The sequence below is a fragment of the Knufia obscura genome (genome assembly GCF_036327395.1).
Source record: "Knufia obscura strain CCFEE 5817 isolate CBS 148926 chromosome Unknown scaffold_31, whole genome shotgun sequence".
NCBI classification, from domain to species: Eukaryota; Fungi; Ascomycota; class Eurotiomycetes; order Chaetothyriales; family Trichomeriaceae; genus Knufia; species Knufia obscura.
Window position 1 is genome coordinate 14,416 of NW_027042717.1, and position 21,769 is coordinate 36,184.

The 21,769-nt window shown below is 30.2% G+C and overlaps 1 protein-coding gene and 9 non-coding genes across 10 annotated transcripts; all 10 read right to left on the reverse strand.

Annotated features, from left to right (window-relative positions):
- Window positions 1-1,124: 1,124 nt before the first annotated feature.
- On the reverse strand, window positions 1,125-1,196 carry PMZ80_011208. Its single transcript has one exon. It is a non-coding gene; the product is annotated as a tRNA-Pro (tRNA).
- Window positions 1,197-1,303: 107 nt separating this feature from the next.
- Window positions 1,304-1,375, reverse strand: PMZ80_011209. The gene has a single exon. It is a non-coding gene; the product is annotated as a tRNA-Ile (tRNA).
- A 12,260-nt stretch (window positions 1,376-13,635) lies between these two features.
- PMZ80_011210 lies at window positions 13,636-13,706 on the reverse strand. The gene has a single exon. It is a non-coding gene; the product is annotated as a tRNA-Arg (tRNA).
- Window positions 13,707-15,144: 1,438 nt separating this feature from the next.
- On the reverse strand, window positions 15,145-15,217 carry PMZ80_011211. Its single transcript has one exon. It is a non-coding gene; the product is annotated as a tRNA-Met (tRNA).
- A 28-nt stretch (window positions 15,218-15,245) lies between these two features.
- On the reverse strand, window positions 15,246-15,318 carry PMZ80_011212. The gene has a single exon. It is a non-coding gene; the product is annotated as a tRNA-Met (tRNA).
- Window positions 15,319-15,367: 49 nt separating this feature from the next.
- On the reverse strand, window positions 15,368-15,440 carry PMZ80_011213. The gene has a single exon. It is a non-coding gene; the product is annotated as a tRNA-Lys (tRNA).
- A 33-nt stretch (window positions 15,441-15,473) lies between these two features.
- On the reverse strand, window positions 15,474-15,545 carry PMZ80_011214. The gene has a single exon. It is a non-coding gene; the product is annotated as a tRNA-Asn (tRNA).
- Window positions 15,546-15,984: 439 nt separating this feature from the next.
- On the reverse strand, window positions 15,985-16,058 carry PMZ80_011215. The gene has a single exon. It is a non-coding gene; the product is annotated as a tRNA-Phe (tRNA).
- Window positions 16,059-16,876: 818 nt separating this feature from the next.
- On the reverse strand, window positions 16,877-16,948 carry PMZ80_011216. Its single transcript has one exon. It is a non-coding gene; the product is annotated as a tRNA-Ala (tRNA).
- A 336-nt stretch (window positions 16,949-17,284) lies between these two features.
- Window positions 17,285-17,527, reverse strand: PMZ80_011217 (uncharacterized protein; the record flags this gene model as incomplete). The annotated part of the gene is made up of 1 exon (XM_064879596.1): window positions 17,285-17,527. A coding segment is annotated over one exon (243 nt), but the record flags the coding sequence as incomplete, so codon positions are not given.
- Between the last annotated feature and the right edge of the window lie 4,242 nt (window positions 17,528-21,769).

The following is a 21,769-nucleotide window of genomic DNA, read 5'->3' on the forward strand; positions in this document are numbered from 1 at the left end:
TTTTAATACAATGGCAGCTAAGATAACACTTCCGGATAAAGGTGATTCAACATGAGCTTTTAATAATCAAGTGTTTAAAAAAATAACTGGAGTTTTTACTGCAAAAGCCACAAATATTCCCATAAATAAAAAAACTTGTGTTATATATGCGTAATTCGTTTTATATATAATATCCATATCTGTACTACCAGTTAAGGAGGAAACGGTTATTATTGATAATAACATGAATAATGAGCCCAAAAATGTATATAAGAAAAAATAAAAACTCGCTCTTAATTTATCTGTGGATCCAAAAAATCCTATTAAAATAAATAAGGGTGCAAGTATACTTTCGAAAAAAATATAAAACATTAATACATCTAAAACAGCATATATCAATAATAAACAAGATTCTAAAAGTAATATTATCACTAAAAAATAAGCAGTTTTACTATTAATTGACTTTCAATTAGATATTATAGAAATGGGTGCTATTAAAGTTGTTAATAATACAAAATATATAGACAGACCATCCAATCCCAAATAAAAATCATAATGACCTACTGTATAATGTTCCTGAACGAATTGAAAGTGTTTACTGCTGTTATCAAATAAGAATCATATGATAAGTGATAAAAATAAATCTACAATTGTTACAACTAGTGCAATAATTTTTAAAGTTTTATCATTTACTTTTTTATTTTTCTGGTTTTCTTCATTTATTTCGTGGTTTTTAGAGTTAATTTCACTTATTTCGTAATTTTTTGAGTCTGTTACGCCAAAAACGTGTTTTTTATTGTTTATTGCGTTTATTTCGTTGTTTTTTTCGTTTATTGCACTAAAAAAATCTATCTTTTCTGTGTTAAAGATGAATATAATAAATATACCTAATAGGGGCAGTAATATTAAAAAGGATAATAGCATAAAATTTTATAAAAAAAATTAAAAAGATAATACAGCTTATTTTAGTTACGCCTTAGATGGAAGAAGTTCTAAGCAGAAAATGTCGCTTTTTATAAAGTTACCTTTAGTATTAAAGATTTACTTAAAAAATAAAGCGGATAAAAAAGTATATTTGCACGCTAATAAAACCCTCAAGGCCTTATAAAGTGCAATAGTTTTTAAAGATTTATCATTTAAAAACATCGGGGCACCCAGATTCGAACTGAGAAACTTCTCGACCCAAACAAGACACCTAACCACCCGGCACTACCCCGGATTTACAGAGAATATCCGATTCGAACGGATGTGATTCGATAAACCAAATAAGTTTCAAGCTTATCACCTTAAACCACTCAGTCAATTCTCTTAAATGTAAAACTTGTGATTCTTCCAAGATTTGAACTTGAATAACATCCTTATCAAGAACGCACTTTACCGATTAAGTTAAAGAACCTAACAAGAGCACTCAGATTTGAACTGAGAACTTGAAGTTTGAAGCTTCTGATTTTGCCTTTTAAACTATACTCTTTAGATTTAAAAAATAAAAAAAAATTATGATTAGCCGGAAAAGGAGCGAATCGAACGCCCAAGTGTATTACACGATATTTAGCAAATATCTCGCCTTACCTATAGCAACTTTTCCTTTTTTTTTTGATTAAGTCTAATTTTTTTTCAGACTTTAAAATTTATTTTGTGTTAAAGTAAGAAAAGAAAGCGCGAAAAAAACTGAATAAGGTACTAAGCTTGTATTCGATTATACAATAACTATAAAAATTAACCTATTGGATTTAAATAAGCTTTGAACTGTGAAAAATATATACACTTTCAGAACAATGTCCTACTTTTGCAACTGAAGTAAAATGTGTGTGTTAATAAACTATAGTGGATTAATTTTTTTTTTAATCCTCTCCTAAATCATCGAAAGGATTATATTCTTTGGGTAAACTATCAATATAATCGCTTGGGCTATTTTGTGGCTTGGCCTTTTGCTGTCCAGAAGAGGGTGAGTTTACAGAGGCAGAGGATTCCCCCTTGTTTTCTGCTGGTTTAAGTAATTAAGCATAAACATCTAGTAAGTCAGTTTTTCTTTTATTATACATATCATCTATAGCTTGATTTACTCTTTTCTCCTCCTCTGAATTGCGGATAAGCTCTTTTTTTATAAATTTAATGATTTTTCTTACCTGTTTTCTTTCTATGTATTCCTCAGTACGGTTTGCACCGGAGTCTGAATCGGATACCTCTTCATCAAAGATTGCTTTGAATTTTTCTTTATTCTTAACAATAGCGGCTTGTTGTCTGCTACTGGGAGGTTGTCCGTCTTGTTGATTCGCTAAAGCTACTTCTTGTGCTTTAAGTTCTTTTAGACTTTTTTTAAGAGATAACAAATGAATTTTTAATTGTTTACGTTTTTTTTTCCAAATAATCAGAATCACTTTGTTCTTCATCTGAGTTTGAATTGTTCATTAAAAAGGCGTTATTTTTAGAAAAAAATTTTTTCTGTTCTTTAGGGTAAACTTGGGTATGGCTTCGAATCTCATTGCTGATCAAAAAATCACGCATAAGAAAATTATATATAAAAAGTAAACTTATTACAAGAGACCCTTTTATGGCTTTAAAGCGAAATACAATTATTCGAGAAACGACTTGAACGTTTACGATATCTATCAATAAATTTTAAGATTATCCTGTAATGAATTATAATATATTTTTTTTTGAAATTTCTCATGTTTATCTTTATCTTAATATTATTTATCCCCTTTAACTGTTTGATCTTACGGCTATAGTCCCTCCACCGCTGTAGCTTTTTCACCAAATTTTTACATCATAGTCAAAAAACCTCGATCAAACAGTTTAAGGAGGGTTTTTGGGGGGGGATCCCCCCCACGAGTTAGGCCGGCCTCGATCCGGCATAATTTTCCTCGACAAGGAAACATTTTACCTATTTAAACTACTAACTCTGTGGCCAGTCGAAATCGAATCGACACACTTCGTTTGGAAGACGAACAGTCTACCATTAACTTATGGCCACTTTTTTCTTTTTTTTTGCATTTGGTTTTTTTTTTATATATTTTATGTCTAGATTATTTAATTTAGATATCTTTTTAATTAACCTCCGATTTGGTCATATAACCAGTATAAAAACTTTCCTAAATGGATAGCGATTGGCATTGAATCGTGTAATATACCATAGATTTCTGAACATTGACCGATATATGGACCTTTTCTGTTTTTATACAGAAAATTGGTTTCTGAACATTCACCTAAACATGTACCTTTTATCTTTAAATATAAAAAGAAATTATATATTTAACTAGCCACCAATACCCGAAAATCTTTATATCTTACCATCTTTCATGCATAAACTTCCTTTATTAGCACTTTATACGGCTAGTTAACCTGAAACTCTAGCAACTTGCATGTCTTTTGGTAACAGGTCTCCACCTCTATAATAATTAACGAATTCTAGTTTAGCTTTAGGAATAAGAATACCTACTTTATCTGGCATTTCACTATAAGAATATACAGGGAAATCTAATACTAAAGCAAGGTTTTATTTACTGCTTAAGAGATCCATATTTGTTTTCAATACAAAATTATTGGAATTACCCATTCTTTTAATAAAAAGTTTTACCTGCCCCCGTAAAATCAAAAGATGTCTTTTCTGCTAAATTAATTGCGGGGGCAGAGCCGGTACCGGAAGTTTCGCTAAATACGTTTGTATAGTCGGGCTATTTGTAGCTTAAATATCATTGGTGTTTCTGACCGTAGATTACTAAGGAGGGATCTATTACTGCATCCATAAGATATAATAATTTAAAGAAAGCAATAGCTATTAAAACTAAAATAAGAGCCGGACTTATTGTTCACACCTGTTCTAGTAAAATTCCATTGTTTAAATTTACATTGGATCTAGAGGCTTTTTTGTAGTTTATAATTATTGACAGCATTATTCAACTTACTGCAAAAAGTATTATAGCTAAATAAAACATAATATTGTTATGTAGTTCCTCTAATCCTTCCATATAAGGATCTTGAAAAAACAACCCTCAAGGCTCTGGAGCATCATTATTTGTGCGAGAGAAAACTGAAATACTTTCAAGATATTGGCAATTCACTTAATTATTGTTTTTATTCCTTATTTAATCTATAAGGCACTTTTTTTAGTAATATTATTTGTAAAAATTAAGCGGTTTTACGATTAACTTATTTTAAATACGGGCTTTTGCGAAATATATATTTGAAAGTAGAAACATTATTGAGCTTACACATCAAATATATAAATATGATTTTTTTTACTTATGTATATAATTATTTTTATGGTTATATATAAGCGAGTTCCTGTTAAATTGCATCTCACTAAATAAGGCAAAATATATTTTTTAGTTCGTTTTTTTACTTTTGTAAAATTTTTATTTTCTGTTAAATTAAAAAAAATTATTCTTTTGTTGTAGATAAACATATATTTAACTTGCTCTTGACTTTCCTAAGTTTATTAAACTTTATGCTATGTATATAACACATTTGTATATTTATGTAAAAATAAACCGAGGTTTATATATGATAAAGAGAACTCCGCTCACACCAATCTTTCAAAATTATCCCACTAGTCCAAAATTTCTCTTTCTTAAACTCCCTTTATCCGCACTTGCTAGACGCCCTATAGCAAAAATCTAGGCTTTACGTTTTCTAGTTACAGTACTCCGCACCCTTCAGCTTTAGGGAGCCGGTTTATCTGCTCCCCAAACCTTTAAGGCCCTTGTTTCTTAGTCATTAAATAAATGACATTTAACCTTTCTTTTTTATTTTTAGATGTATCACAGATAACCTTGTTTTTTATCATTAGGTTATAACAGATAAAATTTCATATAACTTTCTCTAATAAGACTAACTACAAGGTATGTAAACGCGGTGGTTGGTATTAAAAGAGTTTGCATTGCACTTTGTAAGCTTACAAAGGCATGTGGTTTGGGTGGACCATTTAAAGTTCATCAAATATAACTAAAACTACATTTTAACAAAGTTTAAAATAAATGCATGATTTATTTATAATAACCGAATACTGAGAAAAACTAATTTTTAATGGATTTTTTAATGCTAAATTAATCTGTATCCATTTCGTTATAGAGATCTTCTATTAATCTTTCGATCTCTATTTCACAATCGGTTAAGATATCACTTGCTTCATTTAAATCTCTTATATCAAATCGAGTATTTAAAGGATTAGTTAAGCTGCTTGTATATTACCTAAAAGATCTGGAATTATTTGACCATATAAATGCTGTAGCTGGTTTAAAGCAATATTATGTTGAGTTGGGCTTAGTATTAGATTTTCAGAACCTAGTCCTCTTGTAATAAAATCTATTGCATCTGCTAGGTTTCTTGCTTAACTCAGTAAAGCAGGAGCATCACTACCAGTGTGCAGCGGAATAAGCCCTATCACATTTATAAGAAAAAAAACCCCGATTAACAGGTTAAAACCGGATATACTAAAAATACCGGTAAAATAGCGCTTTCTTTAGATGAAAGGATAAAAGAATGCGATTTAGGTGGATCTATATATAATAAATACATAGAATATATTCTCTGTAATAAATACAGAGAATATATTACAGAGATTAAAGCTGCGTATAAAACAATTAAAGCTAAAAAAAAGCTATTAAAGATTAAAACATCTAAAAAAAAAGCTATGAAAGGTTAAAACTGAGATTAATGTAGCAGTAAATAACGAACCTATGTATAATGGTCAAGGATTCGGCGAAACAAAATGGAAAGGGTGGACCTGAAAATTACTACGAGTATTGTTGCTCATAAAAAATCACACCTAAAAAGTAAACTTATTACAAGAGACCTCTTATGCTTTTTTGAATAAAAATACAATTATTCGAGAAACGACTTGAACGTTTACGATATCTATCAATAAATCTTATGATCTACCTGTTTACCTCTTTCAGCCCTCTAATTTAAACCACATTAAGATAAACAAAACTGTTTGGGGATATAGGGCACTTTTTACAATATGCACTTACAACAGACGCGTTTGAGAGAGGTTAGATTTAACAAAGGCTTGCTTACACAATTCAGACTTAGAGAATTTTTGTTAAGATCCTCAGTAATACACAAAGACATATAGGAAAAGTCATACTACATCCACAAAGTGTCAATATAATATCGCAGATTCTAATCCTAGATGGTGATCTTGAGTTAGATGGTATGCTAATAAACGTCAGAGCCCTGCAGCTAAAAAGGCTGTTCCTATCCTTACGTGCAATCCGTGAAATCCTGTACCAAAATAAAAACATGATTAATATGCTCCATCTGAGATAGCATGATACAGTCAAATGCTGCAAGCTCCACTTTTCCTTGTATAAAGGACTGGTCACTATAAGTTACTGTTATTCCTTTAAATTTTTTCCTTTTTTTTAGCTTTAATTGTTTATTACTTTAAACTATATTTATTTAAATGTCTTTTTGTTTAATAGTAATAATAATTGATCCTACCATTGCCAATAATAATATAACCGAAGTTATAATTAACCAGATAAAATGACTTGTATACATAATATTTCCGATGGAGGTTATATCCGAAATATCTACCATATTGTTGTCTCAATTGTTTGAAGAAACATACGAAATATGTGTATCTTGTATACTTACTATCTCAAAATTATCTGCTTTATTATCAGAATTGGGTAATATACTGCTTATAGGTATAAAAAAGGATAGAATTGCTATAATAGCTAAAGGTATATTATTATTAGTGTCACCTATAAGTTCTGATACCCTTATATTTATAAGCATTAATATAAACAAAAATAAGATAGATACTGCTCCCACATAAACCAATAAATATGATAAACCAATAAAAACAATACCGATAAAAATAAGATAACAGGATATGTTAGAAAATAATAATATAAGATATAAAACGGACACTATGGGATTTTTAGTTATAACAATTAAAATTCCAGATAGAATTGATATGGATGTTATGATATATAAAAATATTACATGAAAACCATTAAATATATTAAATGTTTCAAATAAAAAATGCATTAAATTTTGATTAAGTTTCTCCTTTCTTTTGCTACGTAGAGATAGAAATTCCACCCTTTTAAGAAAAAAAAACTGTAAAAATCACTTTTATAAATTATCTAATAAAACTTCTCTAATGTGATTATTTAAAAGTTATAGAAATAAATTATTAATTTTTATTCCACTTGCTAAAAAAGTGTATAGATAATGATAAAGGCTATGGAACATTACTACTTTAAAACAAGTATAATTAAACAGAAAAACCAAAAAACAGGACAAAACCTAGGCGAATTTTAACTGCTCTTTCGACCTTGCGGCCTATCTGATGGCCGACTCCGCATAATGAATAAAGATACCTAAAATAAATCTCTTTTGAAGAAACGGAGTCATGTGGAATAACTTATCAGCAAAGTTGAAGATGTTGTACGAAAACATTTTAACGACAAAGTGTTTTTTTCAGAGGGGGAAAGCGCGGTGGTTGGTATTTAGAAAGTTTCAGATATGTTAACAAAAGCATGTTTAGGTGAATTATTTAAAGATTTTTTATCTTCTAATACAGCTAAATCTATTAAACTATTTTCTAGTAAAGTTACAAAAGGAACAATTATTATAAAATGAGCAAAATATAAAGCAGTCGAGATTTGCCCAAATTCAATAAAAGGTGATTCAACGTGTTTTGCACCTAATTGCATTAGTATCAAGAAATTTGCTAAAAATACAAAAAAGGCTATTTTACTTAAAGGTCTGAACTGTATTCCTCTTAAATTAGATAAATCAGTAAAAGGCATTATAAGTAATGCTAAAATAGCAGAAAACATAGCTATTACACCTAATAATTTGTTAGGTATAGATCTTAAAATAGCATAAAAAGGTAAAAGGTACCATTCCGGTACGATAGCAGGTGGTGTCTGCATAGGATTAGCCATTACATAATTTTCACTATCTCCTAACATATTAGGCATGAAAAATACAAAAATGGATAGTACTATAACAAATAGGAATATCGTTATTAAATCTTTAAAGATAAAATAAGGAGCAAAAGGCAATCTATCATAGTTACCGGATACTCCTAATGGATTTCCTGAACCACTTGAATCGTGTAAAGCGATTAAATGCATTAAAGCTAACGCCGCTAATACAAAAGGTAATACAAAATGTAATGCAAAAAATCTGTTCAATGTAGCGTTGTTTACAGAGAAACCTCCTCAAATGAACTCTACTATATCTTGTCCTACTCAAGGTATCGCACTCATTAAATTAGTTATAACGGTTGCGCCTCATAGAGACATTTGACCGTAAGGAAGTACATAACCCAAAAAGGCGGTTGCCATCATTAATATGAAGATTACTGTTCCTATTGTTCAGGTTAACGTTCTTGGTGCTTTATACGATCCATAATATAAACCTCTTCCTATATGTAAATACACTAAAAAGAAAAAGGCTGAAGCTGTATTTGAGTGTAAATAACGTATTAATCAACCATTGTTTACATCTCTCATTATGTGCTCCACTGAATCAAATGCTTCTACAACACTAGGTGTGTAATGCATACCTAATGTTACTCCAGTAATTATTTGTATTATCAAACAAAGGGCTAATAATGAACCAAAATTTCATAAATAACTAATGTTAGATGGTTGAGGTGAATCAATTACGTAGGAATTAACCATTTTCAATAAAGGGTGACTTTTTAATATTCTCATTTTTTTTTTAATTGTAGATTAGGTTATAATTTTTATTAATAGAAACTTTTAATAAGCTTTAAATTATTTAAAGCTTATTTGATCTGTGTGTTATTTTTTTTTTGCGTATATAAATTGGCATTTACGTTTCTAAATCTGTATCGTAGTTATTACTTATACATTATGGTTAATTCTTTTTTATGAATTATAATAAGTCTATTACATAATTTTAACTATCTCCTAACATATTAGGCATAAAAAATACAAAAATGAGTAATATTCCTCATTTTTTATGTAGATTAGGTTATATTTTTATTAGTGGAAACTTTTAATTTAAATTATTTAAAGCTTATTTGATTTATGCGTTATTTTTTTTTTTAGTTTCAATTGTTTATTAGTTTAAACTATATTTATTTAAATGTCTTTTTGTTTAATAGTAATAATAATTGATCCTACCATTGCCAATAATAATATAACCGAAGTTATAATTAACCAGATAAAATAACTTGTATACATAATATTACCTATGCAGGTAATATCCGAAATATCTCCCACATAAAGCAATAAATATGCTAAACCAATAAAAACAATACCGATAGAAATAAGATAACAGGATATGTTAGAAAATAATAATATTACTGATGCTATAATTAACCAGATAAAATATTTTTCCCGATTGGGAACCAAAAATATACAGCCGCTAATAACACTAATTTCAACTTCTATACATAGCATTAAAGTGGGTTTTACCATGCGTTAAAATACCACCATTTGTACCTATTCTGAGACTATTGAAGTCCCCGCTTACCACCCTTTGATCCATGACTACTATATGAGGAGGTAACACCCTATTACGTGACCCCTGCTCAATAACCTGAGAACGTGGTATAAGGAGACCTGTAAGTTGTAGGCTAGAACCTTCTGCATAATTTACACCTCCAAAATACAAAATACTCATAAGGCCTATCATTGAATTATATTCTTGTTTATTTGTAGTCAATAAATAAAAATCTGAATTAGGCTTTTTATTAAGATAAACACGTAAAGGGTCTCTATTACGTTTGTTTTTTCTTCTTGTTTGTTTACTCTCCACTTTGTTATTTAAATTTAAGCTATCTATGATACTTGAAGATAGTATAAAAGTTGCTGCAACTAATATTATAGTTAAAAAAAGCGTATTATACTTTGATATATTTTCTAATATATCACCAAGGTCTAGGTAATAATAAAACAAGATATTTGTTGACATTATATTTTAAAAATTTTCTCCTTTCTTTTGCTACGTAGAGATAGAAATTCCACAGTACTTTTTAGTATTTTTTAAGAAAAAATACTAAAACTGTAATGATGACTTTTATAAATTATTTACCTTTTTTGGTATGGTAATAACATTAAAGATGTTAAATGTAATGATCCACCATATCTTGTTGAAAGTCAACTTAATATTTTTATTCCCGTGGACTAGCCACAGCTCGTGTAATAACCGGTCTAGGATAAACAGAAGGAAATGTAAACCAAATATTTATTAACCCACACGTAACAACAACGTATACCGCGCTGACTAATGTCTCTTTTTTTATTGTTAGTCATTATATCACAGATAACATTTATTTTTTACATTTAGATTTAATGACATAAATCTAAAAATAAAAAATAATAATACAGCTTTTCTTAGTTACGCCTTGGATGGAAGAAGATCTAAGCAGAAAATGTCGCTTTTTATAAAGTTACCTTTAGTATTAAAGATTTACTTAAAAAATAAAGCGGATAAAAAAGTATATTTGCACGCTAATAAAACTTTAAGGCCCTATAAAATGCAATAGTCTTTAAAGATTTATCATTTACTTGGTTGGTTATAGCACTAAAAAAAAATCAATCTTTTATGTGTTAAAAGTAAATAGAATAAATATACCTAATAATGAGCCCAAAAATGTATATAAGAAAAAATAAAAACTCGCTCTTAATTTATCTCTGGATCCAAAAAATTCTATTAAAATAAGGGTGCAAGTATACTTTCGAAAAAATATATAAAACATTAATACACCTAAACAGCACCACAAATATTCCAATTAACGTTTCTAATAAAGTTTAAGGTTTAAACATTAGAACAAACATTTTTATTAATTAATTTTTGACCCCCTGACCCTCTCCTCCCCGATCTTCGCAAGCAGATAGTTATTCTCTGTTGCTTATGCCTAACGCCTTGTCGAGTACTGGTCCTTTGTAATTAAACTAAGTTTCAAATAAAAATTTTTATTTTTTATTTTCTCTTGTAAGTATAATTAAGGCATGAATTATAATTAAAATATTAAATTCACTGAAGTTTATTACACTTACGTAAGAGATTAATCCTATAAGTATATACAAAGCATAATTAGTAACAATACCCGTACTTAAAGAATCTATTTTTTCACTTAAATTTGTTAATTGTTGTTGTAAACCAAAAGGTCCAAATAACTCTACTGCACCTTTATCTAATACTTTAGTAGTTTGTCCACCTAAGTAAAGAACTGTACCGGATATGTATCTATTATAATACATTTCTACTAAAAATCTTTGGTTGAAAAAACTAAATATGTTGTGACCAAATCTAGATAATTTAAAACCAACAAGTAATCTAGGATAGAATTCCGTTAAAGCAATAGAACATATGGTTAAAGTAATTGTAAACAATAAAGGTAATAACTTATAGAAAGTGTTTACCGCAAACTCAGTATCTAACATAAGTTCATGATGAGGATGTATAAATAAAGCATTATCCGAAAAGAAATCTGAACCTAAACCTATAAATAGATCTTTAGTTATATAACCAAAGAATATAGAAAATAAACCTAATATGACTAAAGGTGCACTCATAAATACATCTCCCTCGTGCGCAGATTTATTAAGTTTATAATTAACTAAAGAACCATTAGGATTTGTTAAAAAAGTCAAATAAAGTACCTTTACTGAATAAAGTGTAGTAAACATAGCACCAATTGTTGCAATAAAATATATAATTATACTAGATAATTTGTATTGACCATAAGCAGACTCCAAAATAAAATCTTTAGAATAAAAACCTGTCATAAAGGGAAAGGCAACTAAACTAAGAGAAGCTGTAAGCATAAGTGAATAAGTTAAGGGTAAATATGAGACTAAACCACCATATTTTCTAAAATCTTGATTATCTGCAACTGCATGTATAACTGCACCGGCACATAAAAATAATAAACCTTTGTAAAAGGCGTGATTAATTAAATGAAATAAAGCAATTGTGTAGGAAGATAAACCAATAGCTATAACCATCATCCCTAATTGACTCATGGTAGAATAAGCTATAACCTTTTTTATATCTTGTTGAAATAAACCGATAAGAGAACTAAATACAGTAGTAATAGCACCCACTCATAAACAGAGTAACAGAACAGTTGAACTATATTCTATTAAAGGAGAAGCTCTCATTAATAAATACACACCGGCGGTAACCATAGTAGCAGCGTGAATTAAAGCAGAAACTGGAGTAGGACCCTCCATCGCCATTGGTAATCAAACATGTAAACCTACTTGTGAACTTTTAGCCATAGCACCGATTAATAAACATATACCAACAAAAAAGATAACACTTTCGCTATAAAAGGGTGAAAGTGAAAATACAGTTGTATAATCTACATTTCCAAATGATCATAAAATAGCAAACATACCTACAGTTAATACATAATCTCCTACTCTATTAGTAAAAAAGGCCGCTAAAGAGCTTTGATTTGCCGCGATTCTTGTAAATCAAAAACTAACTAACAAATAAGAACAAACTCCTACACCTTCTCATCCTACAAACATAACTAAAAAATTATCTCCGGTTACTAAGATTATCATCATAAATGTAAATAAACTTAAATAACTGAAGAATCTTTGGTTGTGAGGGTCATGACTCATATAGCCTATAGAATAGACATGTACTAAAGATGATATGATCAACACGGGTATTAACATTGAAACCGTTAAAGAATCAAAGTTGAACGCTCAAGATACATTTAAATACTCTGCATCTATTCACCGGAATAAATGTATTTTCACTGGATTTTTATTTAAACCTACTTCTATAAAAGCTAAAATCGCTAAAATTGTTGTTGTTATAACACACGTACATGTTATTATTTGTGATCCGCTAACTCCGATTTTTCTACCAAAAAAACCGGATATTATTGATCCTAATATTGGTAACCCTATTAAAGCTAGATACATTATTTATTTTCTATAGCTATAGAACCACGCAGTCTATAAAATGCTACTAAAAGACCTAAACCTATTGCAGATTCTGCTCCCGCAATTGCTATTATATATATAGATAATACTTGTCCTAATATATCATCAAAGCTTAAGGAACTTATCAAGATTAAGAAAGTTATAGATAATAACATTATTTCTATAGAAATAAGCATTAATATTATATTTTTTTTATTTAAAACAAAACCTAAAGTCCCAATTAAAAACAAAATTAGTGATAATCTCATTAAAATTTGCTGATTAATAATATTGTTGGCTAATCCAGCATAAAAATTGAACTAAATTAAGATACAAACCTGAATATGATTAACTACACCGAAAACCAAAAATGGAAGAAAAAAGCCAAATGCGAGGGTAAATACTTTGAATTGAACAAAGAACTACTATGCCACAAATAGTGGTTTTACCTTTAAACTATATCTACCTTAAAAAAAAAAATTAAGCAACATATAATAATAAGAATGCCATCATTAATGCAAATAATCCTGTAGCTTCACTGAAAGCGAAACCAAGAATTGCGTAAGAGAATAATTGTCCTCTTAATGAAGGATTTCTAGATACACCTATTATTAATGCACCGAAAACTACACCTATTCCTACACCGGCTCCTATTAAACCTGTTGTTGCTAAACCTGTCCCAATTATTTTTGCTGCTTGTATCATTCGTTTATTTATAACATCTGTCCTACAAAAGAACCTTCTGTATTATTTTTAATAGTAAAAATATCTTATTCTTATCCAGGACTTGAACCTGAATGGGAATATTAGAAGTATTCTGCTTTACCATTAAGCTAATAAGAAATAGGAAGAAAAGGATTCGAACCTTCGACAGCAGAATGCTATTGAGTTTACAGCTCAACCCGTAAACCAACAAACGGACCCTTCCTTTTTTTTTTATCTTTTAGCTTTTTAATTAATTCCCATCTTTTTTCAAATAATAAAAACGGAGCCCGTTTCATTTTTTTGGATAGGAAGTTTTAAGCTAGTAACTGTGGCGTTAGGGTATTTTAAATCCACATATTGACCAGCATATTTTCTCCCCTCAAATTCGAGGCTAGTCATTTTTGTGGACCCATCTAGACCTAATTTTAACGCTTTCACATTGCTACCCTGTGTTGATGACCTTACACTAACTAAGTCAGGTTTTTCTTGTCCTTCTGGCGTTTGTAATTCTCTTAAGAGATTATAACCGCCTTTTTCTAGAGTATCTGTAACATAATAAACACCCTTAACTTTTAGAAGTTTAAGATTTAATAAGGGCTTGTCTAGATTTAGATCAGTATTTTCTGGTGCTTGCGTTACTGGATTAACTTGTAGACCGCTTCCAGAGCCAGATGCTTCACTTGTAGGCGCAGGGTTTAGCGGTTTACTTATATCCATCATTAAATTATTTAAACCTATTTCATTACAATTAATATTAGGCACTTCTCCAATAAAATCCATTTGATCCAACATATAAAGATAAGAGAAAGGATGATATAAGGCCATACATAGTAATTTGCATCCTTCTCATAAAACTATATTTGTTGGTAAATACTTGTGAATAAAATATAATTCAAGATCTTTTAAACATGCTATGTTAAAGAGAACTATAATAAATATGTGTAAACGTGTTTTAGATAAACGGGCAAATAGAAATAATATAAATTTTCATAAAATATAGATTATTACAGTTAAAAGTAAAAAATTAAATATTACTTGATTAACGAAAAAAAAAGGTATAAGTTGAGGCATACTTAATTAACTCTATTTTATACAACCATCGTCTGCATATTGGATTTTTTATTTATTCCCTGCTATTACTGATAAACACAATTATCTCTTGTATACATTTTATAAAATATATACATTTATACCTTTAGATATTATATAAAGGTAAATAGAATAATGTATCATATATTATATTTACAGGTTCATATTTTAAGTACTAATGTTTTAAGTGGTACTTGCACCCTAGTTTCTTGTCTTATTTAATTGGCTTTCAGCCCTGTGATGTAAATAAGATTAGTTTCGCTTAAAGCTCTGTTTTATCCCACACAGTGTAGGTACTTGTTGTATTTGTAATAAGTGTTTAAAAGTTAGTTTAAATTCGCACCGATTTAATGTGCAAAAGTTAAATTGTAAATACAATTTAATCGGTTACACTAACTTGAGCCAATGCTTAAAAAAATAAATAATGAATATGTTATTAGTAGCTACAAAGATTTACTTTTGCTATCATATTTTTGGCCCTTAGGCCTACCAAGAGAGGGAGTTGAACCCACACTATTAACGCATGAAATTAATGTTCTAACCAGTTGAACTATCTTGGCTATTTACGTATGTTTTTCATACATTTTTTAAGGCTAGAATGATTTGAACACTCATCTAAGCTGTCATGAGCAGCTGGCTCTACCGATTAAGCTATAGCCTTTATAACTTTAATATTGCATAAAGTTCTATAATTACTGTTTATTTATATATAAGATCTGTGGGACTTGAACCCACATTATAACGATTAAAAGTCGCATGTTTTACCCATTAAACTAAAATCTCTCCGTACTAAACACGAGCGTAGTAGTGTTTTTACGCCTTTAAGATGACTCGAACACCTAACCGAAATATTAACAGTATTTTGCTCTACCTTTGAGCTATAAAGGCTTAATTTTTTTATAAATTAATATCATTTTTACTTAGGAATAAGGAAGAATCGAACTTCTAATTGTTGATCTGCAATCAAAATGCAAACCTTTTGCAGCTTATTCCTTTTTGGAGAAAAGGACAAGAATTGAACTTGTATTAAAGTGTCCGTAGCACCACGTTCTACCAATTAAACTACCCTTTCCCATCACGCAATTCTACTTATAATAAAAAACTTTTATGTTGGAGCGATTCGAACACTCAATAGTAAATACCAAAAATTTATGACTTACCGATTAGTCGACAACATATGACCAAGTTTTTGTTACTCTTTTTCTCGCTCGCACTTTTGAAATAACGGCTTTCTTAGTTATAGGTGACAAGACTTGAACTTGCAAAGTAAAAACTATTCCGTCCTAAGCGGAACCTGGTTACCAATTTTCAGCACACCTATTCTATGTGCTCGAGGTAAGATTTGAACTTACAGCCTAAACATCTTCAGTGTTCCGCTCTACCAAGTTGAGCTTCTCGAGCTTATGTTTGTGTTTTAAATATTGTAAATATAAAGTAAAATAATCTTTTTAAGTATTAATTTTATGATATTAATTTTACAATATAAAAAATCTTATGCTTTAGATCTACGCAGGGTTGATAAGCCCATCTTTAAATATAGCCATTGCTTTATTTACAAATAGTTTATATATCGGCAACTTTTACGGGTTTGGAGCTTTTAAGTGCCATTATATTTTTAATCTAGCCTGTGACTTTTACCAAAAAAAAGGTATGTATGTACCGGTGATTAAATAGCTATAATATTGCATTTGCCACAATGAAATATTCAAAGGTGGAAACCATTATTCGCACGAGCTCCACTATAAGAAAAGTGGCAAAACAATACACTGTTCCTTGTGTGTTTCACCTACGCGATCATGCAAAAGAGATCGACTTTCTTTTTCGTCACATGGCCGAGCACGAACCAAGAAGTTCAGTCTAAGCTTGAGAAAAAAGTTTCCAATTTGAATGAAAAAAACACCACAAAAATATTTTGTTTTTAGCTGCGTTTGTTAGCCTTTTTCAACAAAAGGTCTAACTATACAACATTCCTTACTATTAGGCGTCAAATGTTTTACAGATATAACCATTCGTTTAAAACAACATTGCAATTTATCGCGTACAATATTACAAACGTAAAAATTTTTGATCGTTTTTTGTCACATGAAAACATATCTACCTCTAATTTTTCCATATAATCGCGCAATTGAGTAAAAAACCTGCTTTAAAAAAATAAGGGAAAAATTGAATATATAGTTTTTGTTTTTGGCTAAAGATTAAATTAGACTTTTAGCCTAATCTGGAGATATTAGGAATTGAGCCTAAAATTACGAAGTGCAAGTTCGTTGTTTTACCAGTTAAACTATACCCCCTTTTTTTTTTTACCCTTTTTTTTTACCTTTGGCGTTAAATGTATACTAGCTATCATCACTAGAGGAAGAAGGGTATCCATAAATCGCTCTATCTCGTGCTATTGCCTGATAAACAGGTAAAGAGTCAATAAACACTCGACAAGCAAGACAAAAAGCACAGCCACAATCATTACATTGTCTATTTGGATTATATCTAGTACAACCCAGATTACAACAACGACGTATACCATGTACACTATCGTTCCGTGGTGAAATGTTATTGTGTGTGCAACCACAGCTATCAGCATGATGAGTAATATGTCTAGAATGACCCGCACAGGTACACCGGGTGTTTACTATATGCCCCTCAGAAAACCCGGAGTCACTATTGGACTCATTTGAATTTGTTGGAGGTTGAGGAGTAGTTTCACGTGAAGCGACAGCCGCTTCACCATTACCAGGTGTACCACCATTACCAGGTGTACCACCTGTACCACCTGTACCACCTGTAGCACCTGTACCACCATTACCACTTACGTTCTCATAACCACTCTCACTACTGGAGTCGGATTGTTCACTTACGGGCTCGGTGTCACCCATATAACCTGATTCATCTGTAATGTTGCTTAATAACTAACAATACTACTGATTTATTTTCTTTTAAGCATATATCTGATATTATACATATAAACATAAACGCGAATCTCAATCAAAGAATTCGTATTAATGGATCTTTAGTGTGCAAATCAATATATGTTCTTCAAAATGCTCTATTTGCTGCAAGAGACACATTTCTAAATAAGTAATAAATAAACTCTATTAATACTAATAAGGGTAATAAGCCTAAAGGACAGCCAGAGGGTACTAACAAGGAGGATAATTTAAGCGCATGTATTTGAAATCCTAAGATTGTTACACCAATAATTATTGTAAAACTTATATAAAAAGTTAACAGGAAATAAGATGTGGGTGCAAAATTGTAAGGTAAACCCAAAAAGGCGGTTGCCATCATTAATATGAAGATTACTGTTCCTATTGTTCAGGTTAAAAAATTTTTATTATTTTCATAGCAGAAACAGTGGTACTAGGTATTAAATTTAAAGTATTTTTATTATATACGTATATACTATTATTTCATTCTCTAACTGAAGATGGAAAATGTTTAAATTTTGTTCTAGTGTTTGTAGCCAATTGTTCACTTATTTGTGATCCTTTTTCAATATTTATCTCCTTAAAAAGATTTAGGGTCAAGTATGTTAATGTTAAGATTTTTGACATGATTTTTCTATTTATTAGTTTATTATGTATCAAGTTTAAACTCAATCGTTTCTGAAATACTTATTTCATACGTTATTAATGTATTTGAAAAAAATACGTTATTATGTAAAAGGGTGCTGTACTTTTCATCATTTAAATTATTTAATATCTGCGTTATTTTTTTTTTACGCATATAGATTCTTATTGTAAATTGATCTAACGGACTATTTGTTCATAAAGGAAATGTTATTTTCATGGATTTTTGTTATTTTTGATTTAGCTTAACATATATTATTTTTAATTTATCCTGTAAAGGATGAAAGAGAACCAACTGTAAGTTAAATGCGAGTATTCGAGAAACGACTTGAACGTTTACGATATTTATCAATAAATCTTAAGATTATCCTGTCTACCAATTCCAGCACTCGAATTAACCCTCATATCAGCTAAATAAATAATTTCTGCTTTAGATATTCTGCTTTAGATAATGAGGGAACACTTAAGTGTGTTTTTTTTTGCCCTGCAAAAAACAAAGAGCCTTTAGGATCCGGTTACCTTTCAGGTACTCTTTGTTTAACACTCCCTACGATGGGGCCCCATCGCATACTCCCCTTTTTTATAATTTATTCCGTTAAAATTAAAAGAATAAATGCTCCACCTACCCAATTCCTTTCGTACAATGGGTAGGGTCTGTTTTTAAGATATATTAATTTAGCCTTTTAAACGTCCCAATTTTTCTTTTTTAAACTTTAAGTTTAATTTAAAGTAGAAAAATAGAATATTTAATTGCATTTGTTTTTAAGGATAATAAATCCCGTGCAATTTCCATTACACGAACCATATTTCGACTTAACACCAATTGAGATCACGCATACGAAAATTACAAACCAAATATTACACAACTACTTAAGTATAATTACCATCAACTTGCAACCAAACTTATTGCGCATACCCCTTTCAGCGCCTGACGAGTAGTTAGTACCCATCTGAGATTAAATTCACCGTGACGTGGTGATTCACGATTACTAGTAATTCCATATTCATGCAGTCGAGTTTCAGACTACAATTCACGAATAGTTATGTCCAATTTTGAGGATTAGCTCCATTTCACAATATCGCTTCCCTTTGTAGAGGCATATGTGGCACGTCTATAGCCCACACTCATTAAGGCCATGATGACTTGTCTTGATCCCGTTTATCTTATCCAATATAACGGTGAACTGCTTTATATATAAAAAATAAAACATGGGTTTTCGTTAATTAATGGAACAAACCAAAATCTCACGACATTAACTGAAGACAGCCGTGCAGCGCTTGTAAAAATATTCAAGAGGTGGTAAGGTTATTCGCGGACCATCGAATTAAATAACATACTTCACTACTGGTTTCAGATACGGTCTAATGATTTCAATTTCGGCGTTGCCGCTCTACTCATGAGGTGGAATGCTTACACTTTCATTTATAAACTAGTTTCTAGTCTATGGCACTCATAATTTTCTCCAAGGACTACTAGGGTATCTAATCCTTCTCGCTCCCCAAGGCTTCGTCCCTCAACGTCAGTTTCTACATAGAAGATTGCCTTCGCTGCTACCCGTCTTCCCTGTGTCAATGCATTTTATTGCTCTTCAGGTAATTCGATCTTCACACATAAAACTCTAGAAAATTAGTCCCTACTAAGGCTTGATTTTCCGTCTAGGTACCCTTTAAACCTGCTAAAGATGAATAACACTTGTCTTCTACGTATTACCGCGACTGCTGGCACGTAATTTGGTCAAGACTTATAGATAAAAATTAGTCATTATAAATTTTTTATCTAGAACTTTAGACGACTTATTCGTTTTTCATTCCTCCAAATTGCTGGTTCAGTCGTTAGACCATTGACCAATATTCCCCACTGCTGTACGTTACGCATTGGGCTTTTTTCATACCCAATGTGGTCGATCGACCTCTCAGTCACGACTACCGAAACCCGAGCTAGATTTAACTATTACTCTTTCGGGATACACTAACATCTTAAAGCGAAACTTTCTATTTCTTTCTTTTTATAAGGGATCTTTTCATCCTTACTTCAAGGCAGCTAGCATATCAATACTCACCTGTACACCACTACTAATAATATTATATAACATATATATACTAAATTAGTCGTTCGATTAGCATGTGTCAAGCATTTGGACAGCGTTCACTCAGAGCCATCATCAAACTCAATATTTGTAATTTTTTTTTTTATTATTTCGTCATTGGTTATATCACAATTAACGTTTTTTTTTTATACTTTTTATTTGTTGACAAAATTAAATATAATATATTACTTATCTATTAGGACACATAATATCTCTTATAGTTTCTTTTTTATTTATTATTAAATATGTCACAATTAACCTTTCTTTTTTTTTATCTATCACACATGACCTCTTTTTTTCGTAATTAGATATATCACTACTTATTTTTTTTCTTTAAAATTATACGAGGGTTTTGAAAAAGTTTTTAATATACACATATATTAAAAAGGTCGTATGTCTGGAGGGTTTGGTTGGGAATTTTGATATAAACCTTATAATACAAAAAAGTTAACTGAAACCAAGTGTAATGTCAATACTATACAAGGTAAAACCACAATAAATGCAATTATTATAGGCAATAAGATTGTTCAACAATATGACATAAGTTGATCGAACCGTATTCTAGGGAAAGATGCTCTAACCCATATAAAAACAAAGATCATAACACAAGCTTTCAGTCCTAAATTAAGACTAGTGTTTAATCCTTGAATTATTACGAATAATATGTAATAATCATAATCGGCGTAAGAATTTGTTAAATATTGTGCTTTAACGAAATCTCATGTGACTATATCCAAATAACCACCTATAAATAGTATACAAGTAAATATACAGATTAATACAATACTAGCATATTCTGCTAAAAAAAAAATACAAAAATAGCCGCAGAATGTTCTGTCATAAAACCAGATACCAATTCTGACTCTGCTTCTGCTAAATCAAATGGAGCTCTGTTTGTTTCCGCTATAGCGCCGATAAAAAATATTATAAATACAGGTAATAAAGGTATTAAAAAAAAAACCGTTTTTTGAGCTTCTACATTTCCTGTTAAATTTAAATTACCTGATAATAAAAGCACTAATAATATAGCAGAACTTAAGATTAATTCATAACTTATTAATTGTGCTGTACTTCTCAGTGAACCTAAAAAAGCATACTTAGAATTCGCTGATCAACCGGCTAATAATATACCATATGTTGAAAGGGATGAAACAGCTAACATATATAATATACCTAGAGGCATATCTCCAATTGTTAAACCTGGACCATATGGTATTACTGCATAACCTAAAAGGGAAAATATCAAAGTTATTAAAGGACCCAAGAAAAATAAGATTAGATTAGCTTGTGTAGGAGATACGCATTCTTTTAAGAGTAGTTTTAATGCGTCTGCGAATGCTTGCAATAAACCATAATACCCTACTATATTTGGTCCTAATCTTCTTTGCATACTTGCCATTGTTTTTCTTTCCGCTACAGTTGTAAACGCTACTATTAAAAGAGCAGGCACTACAACTAAAAT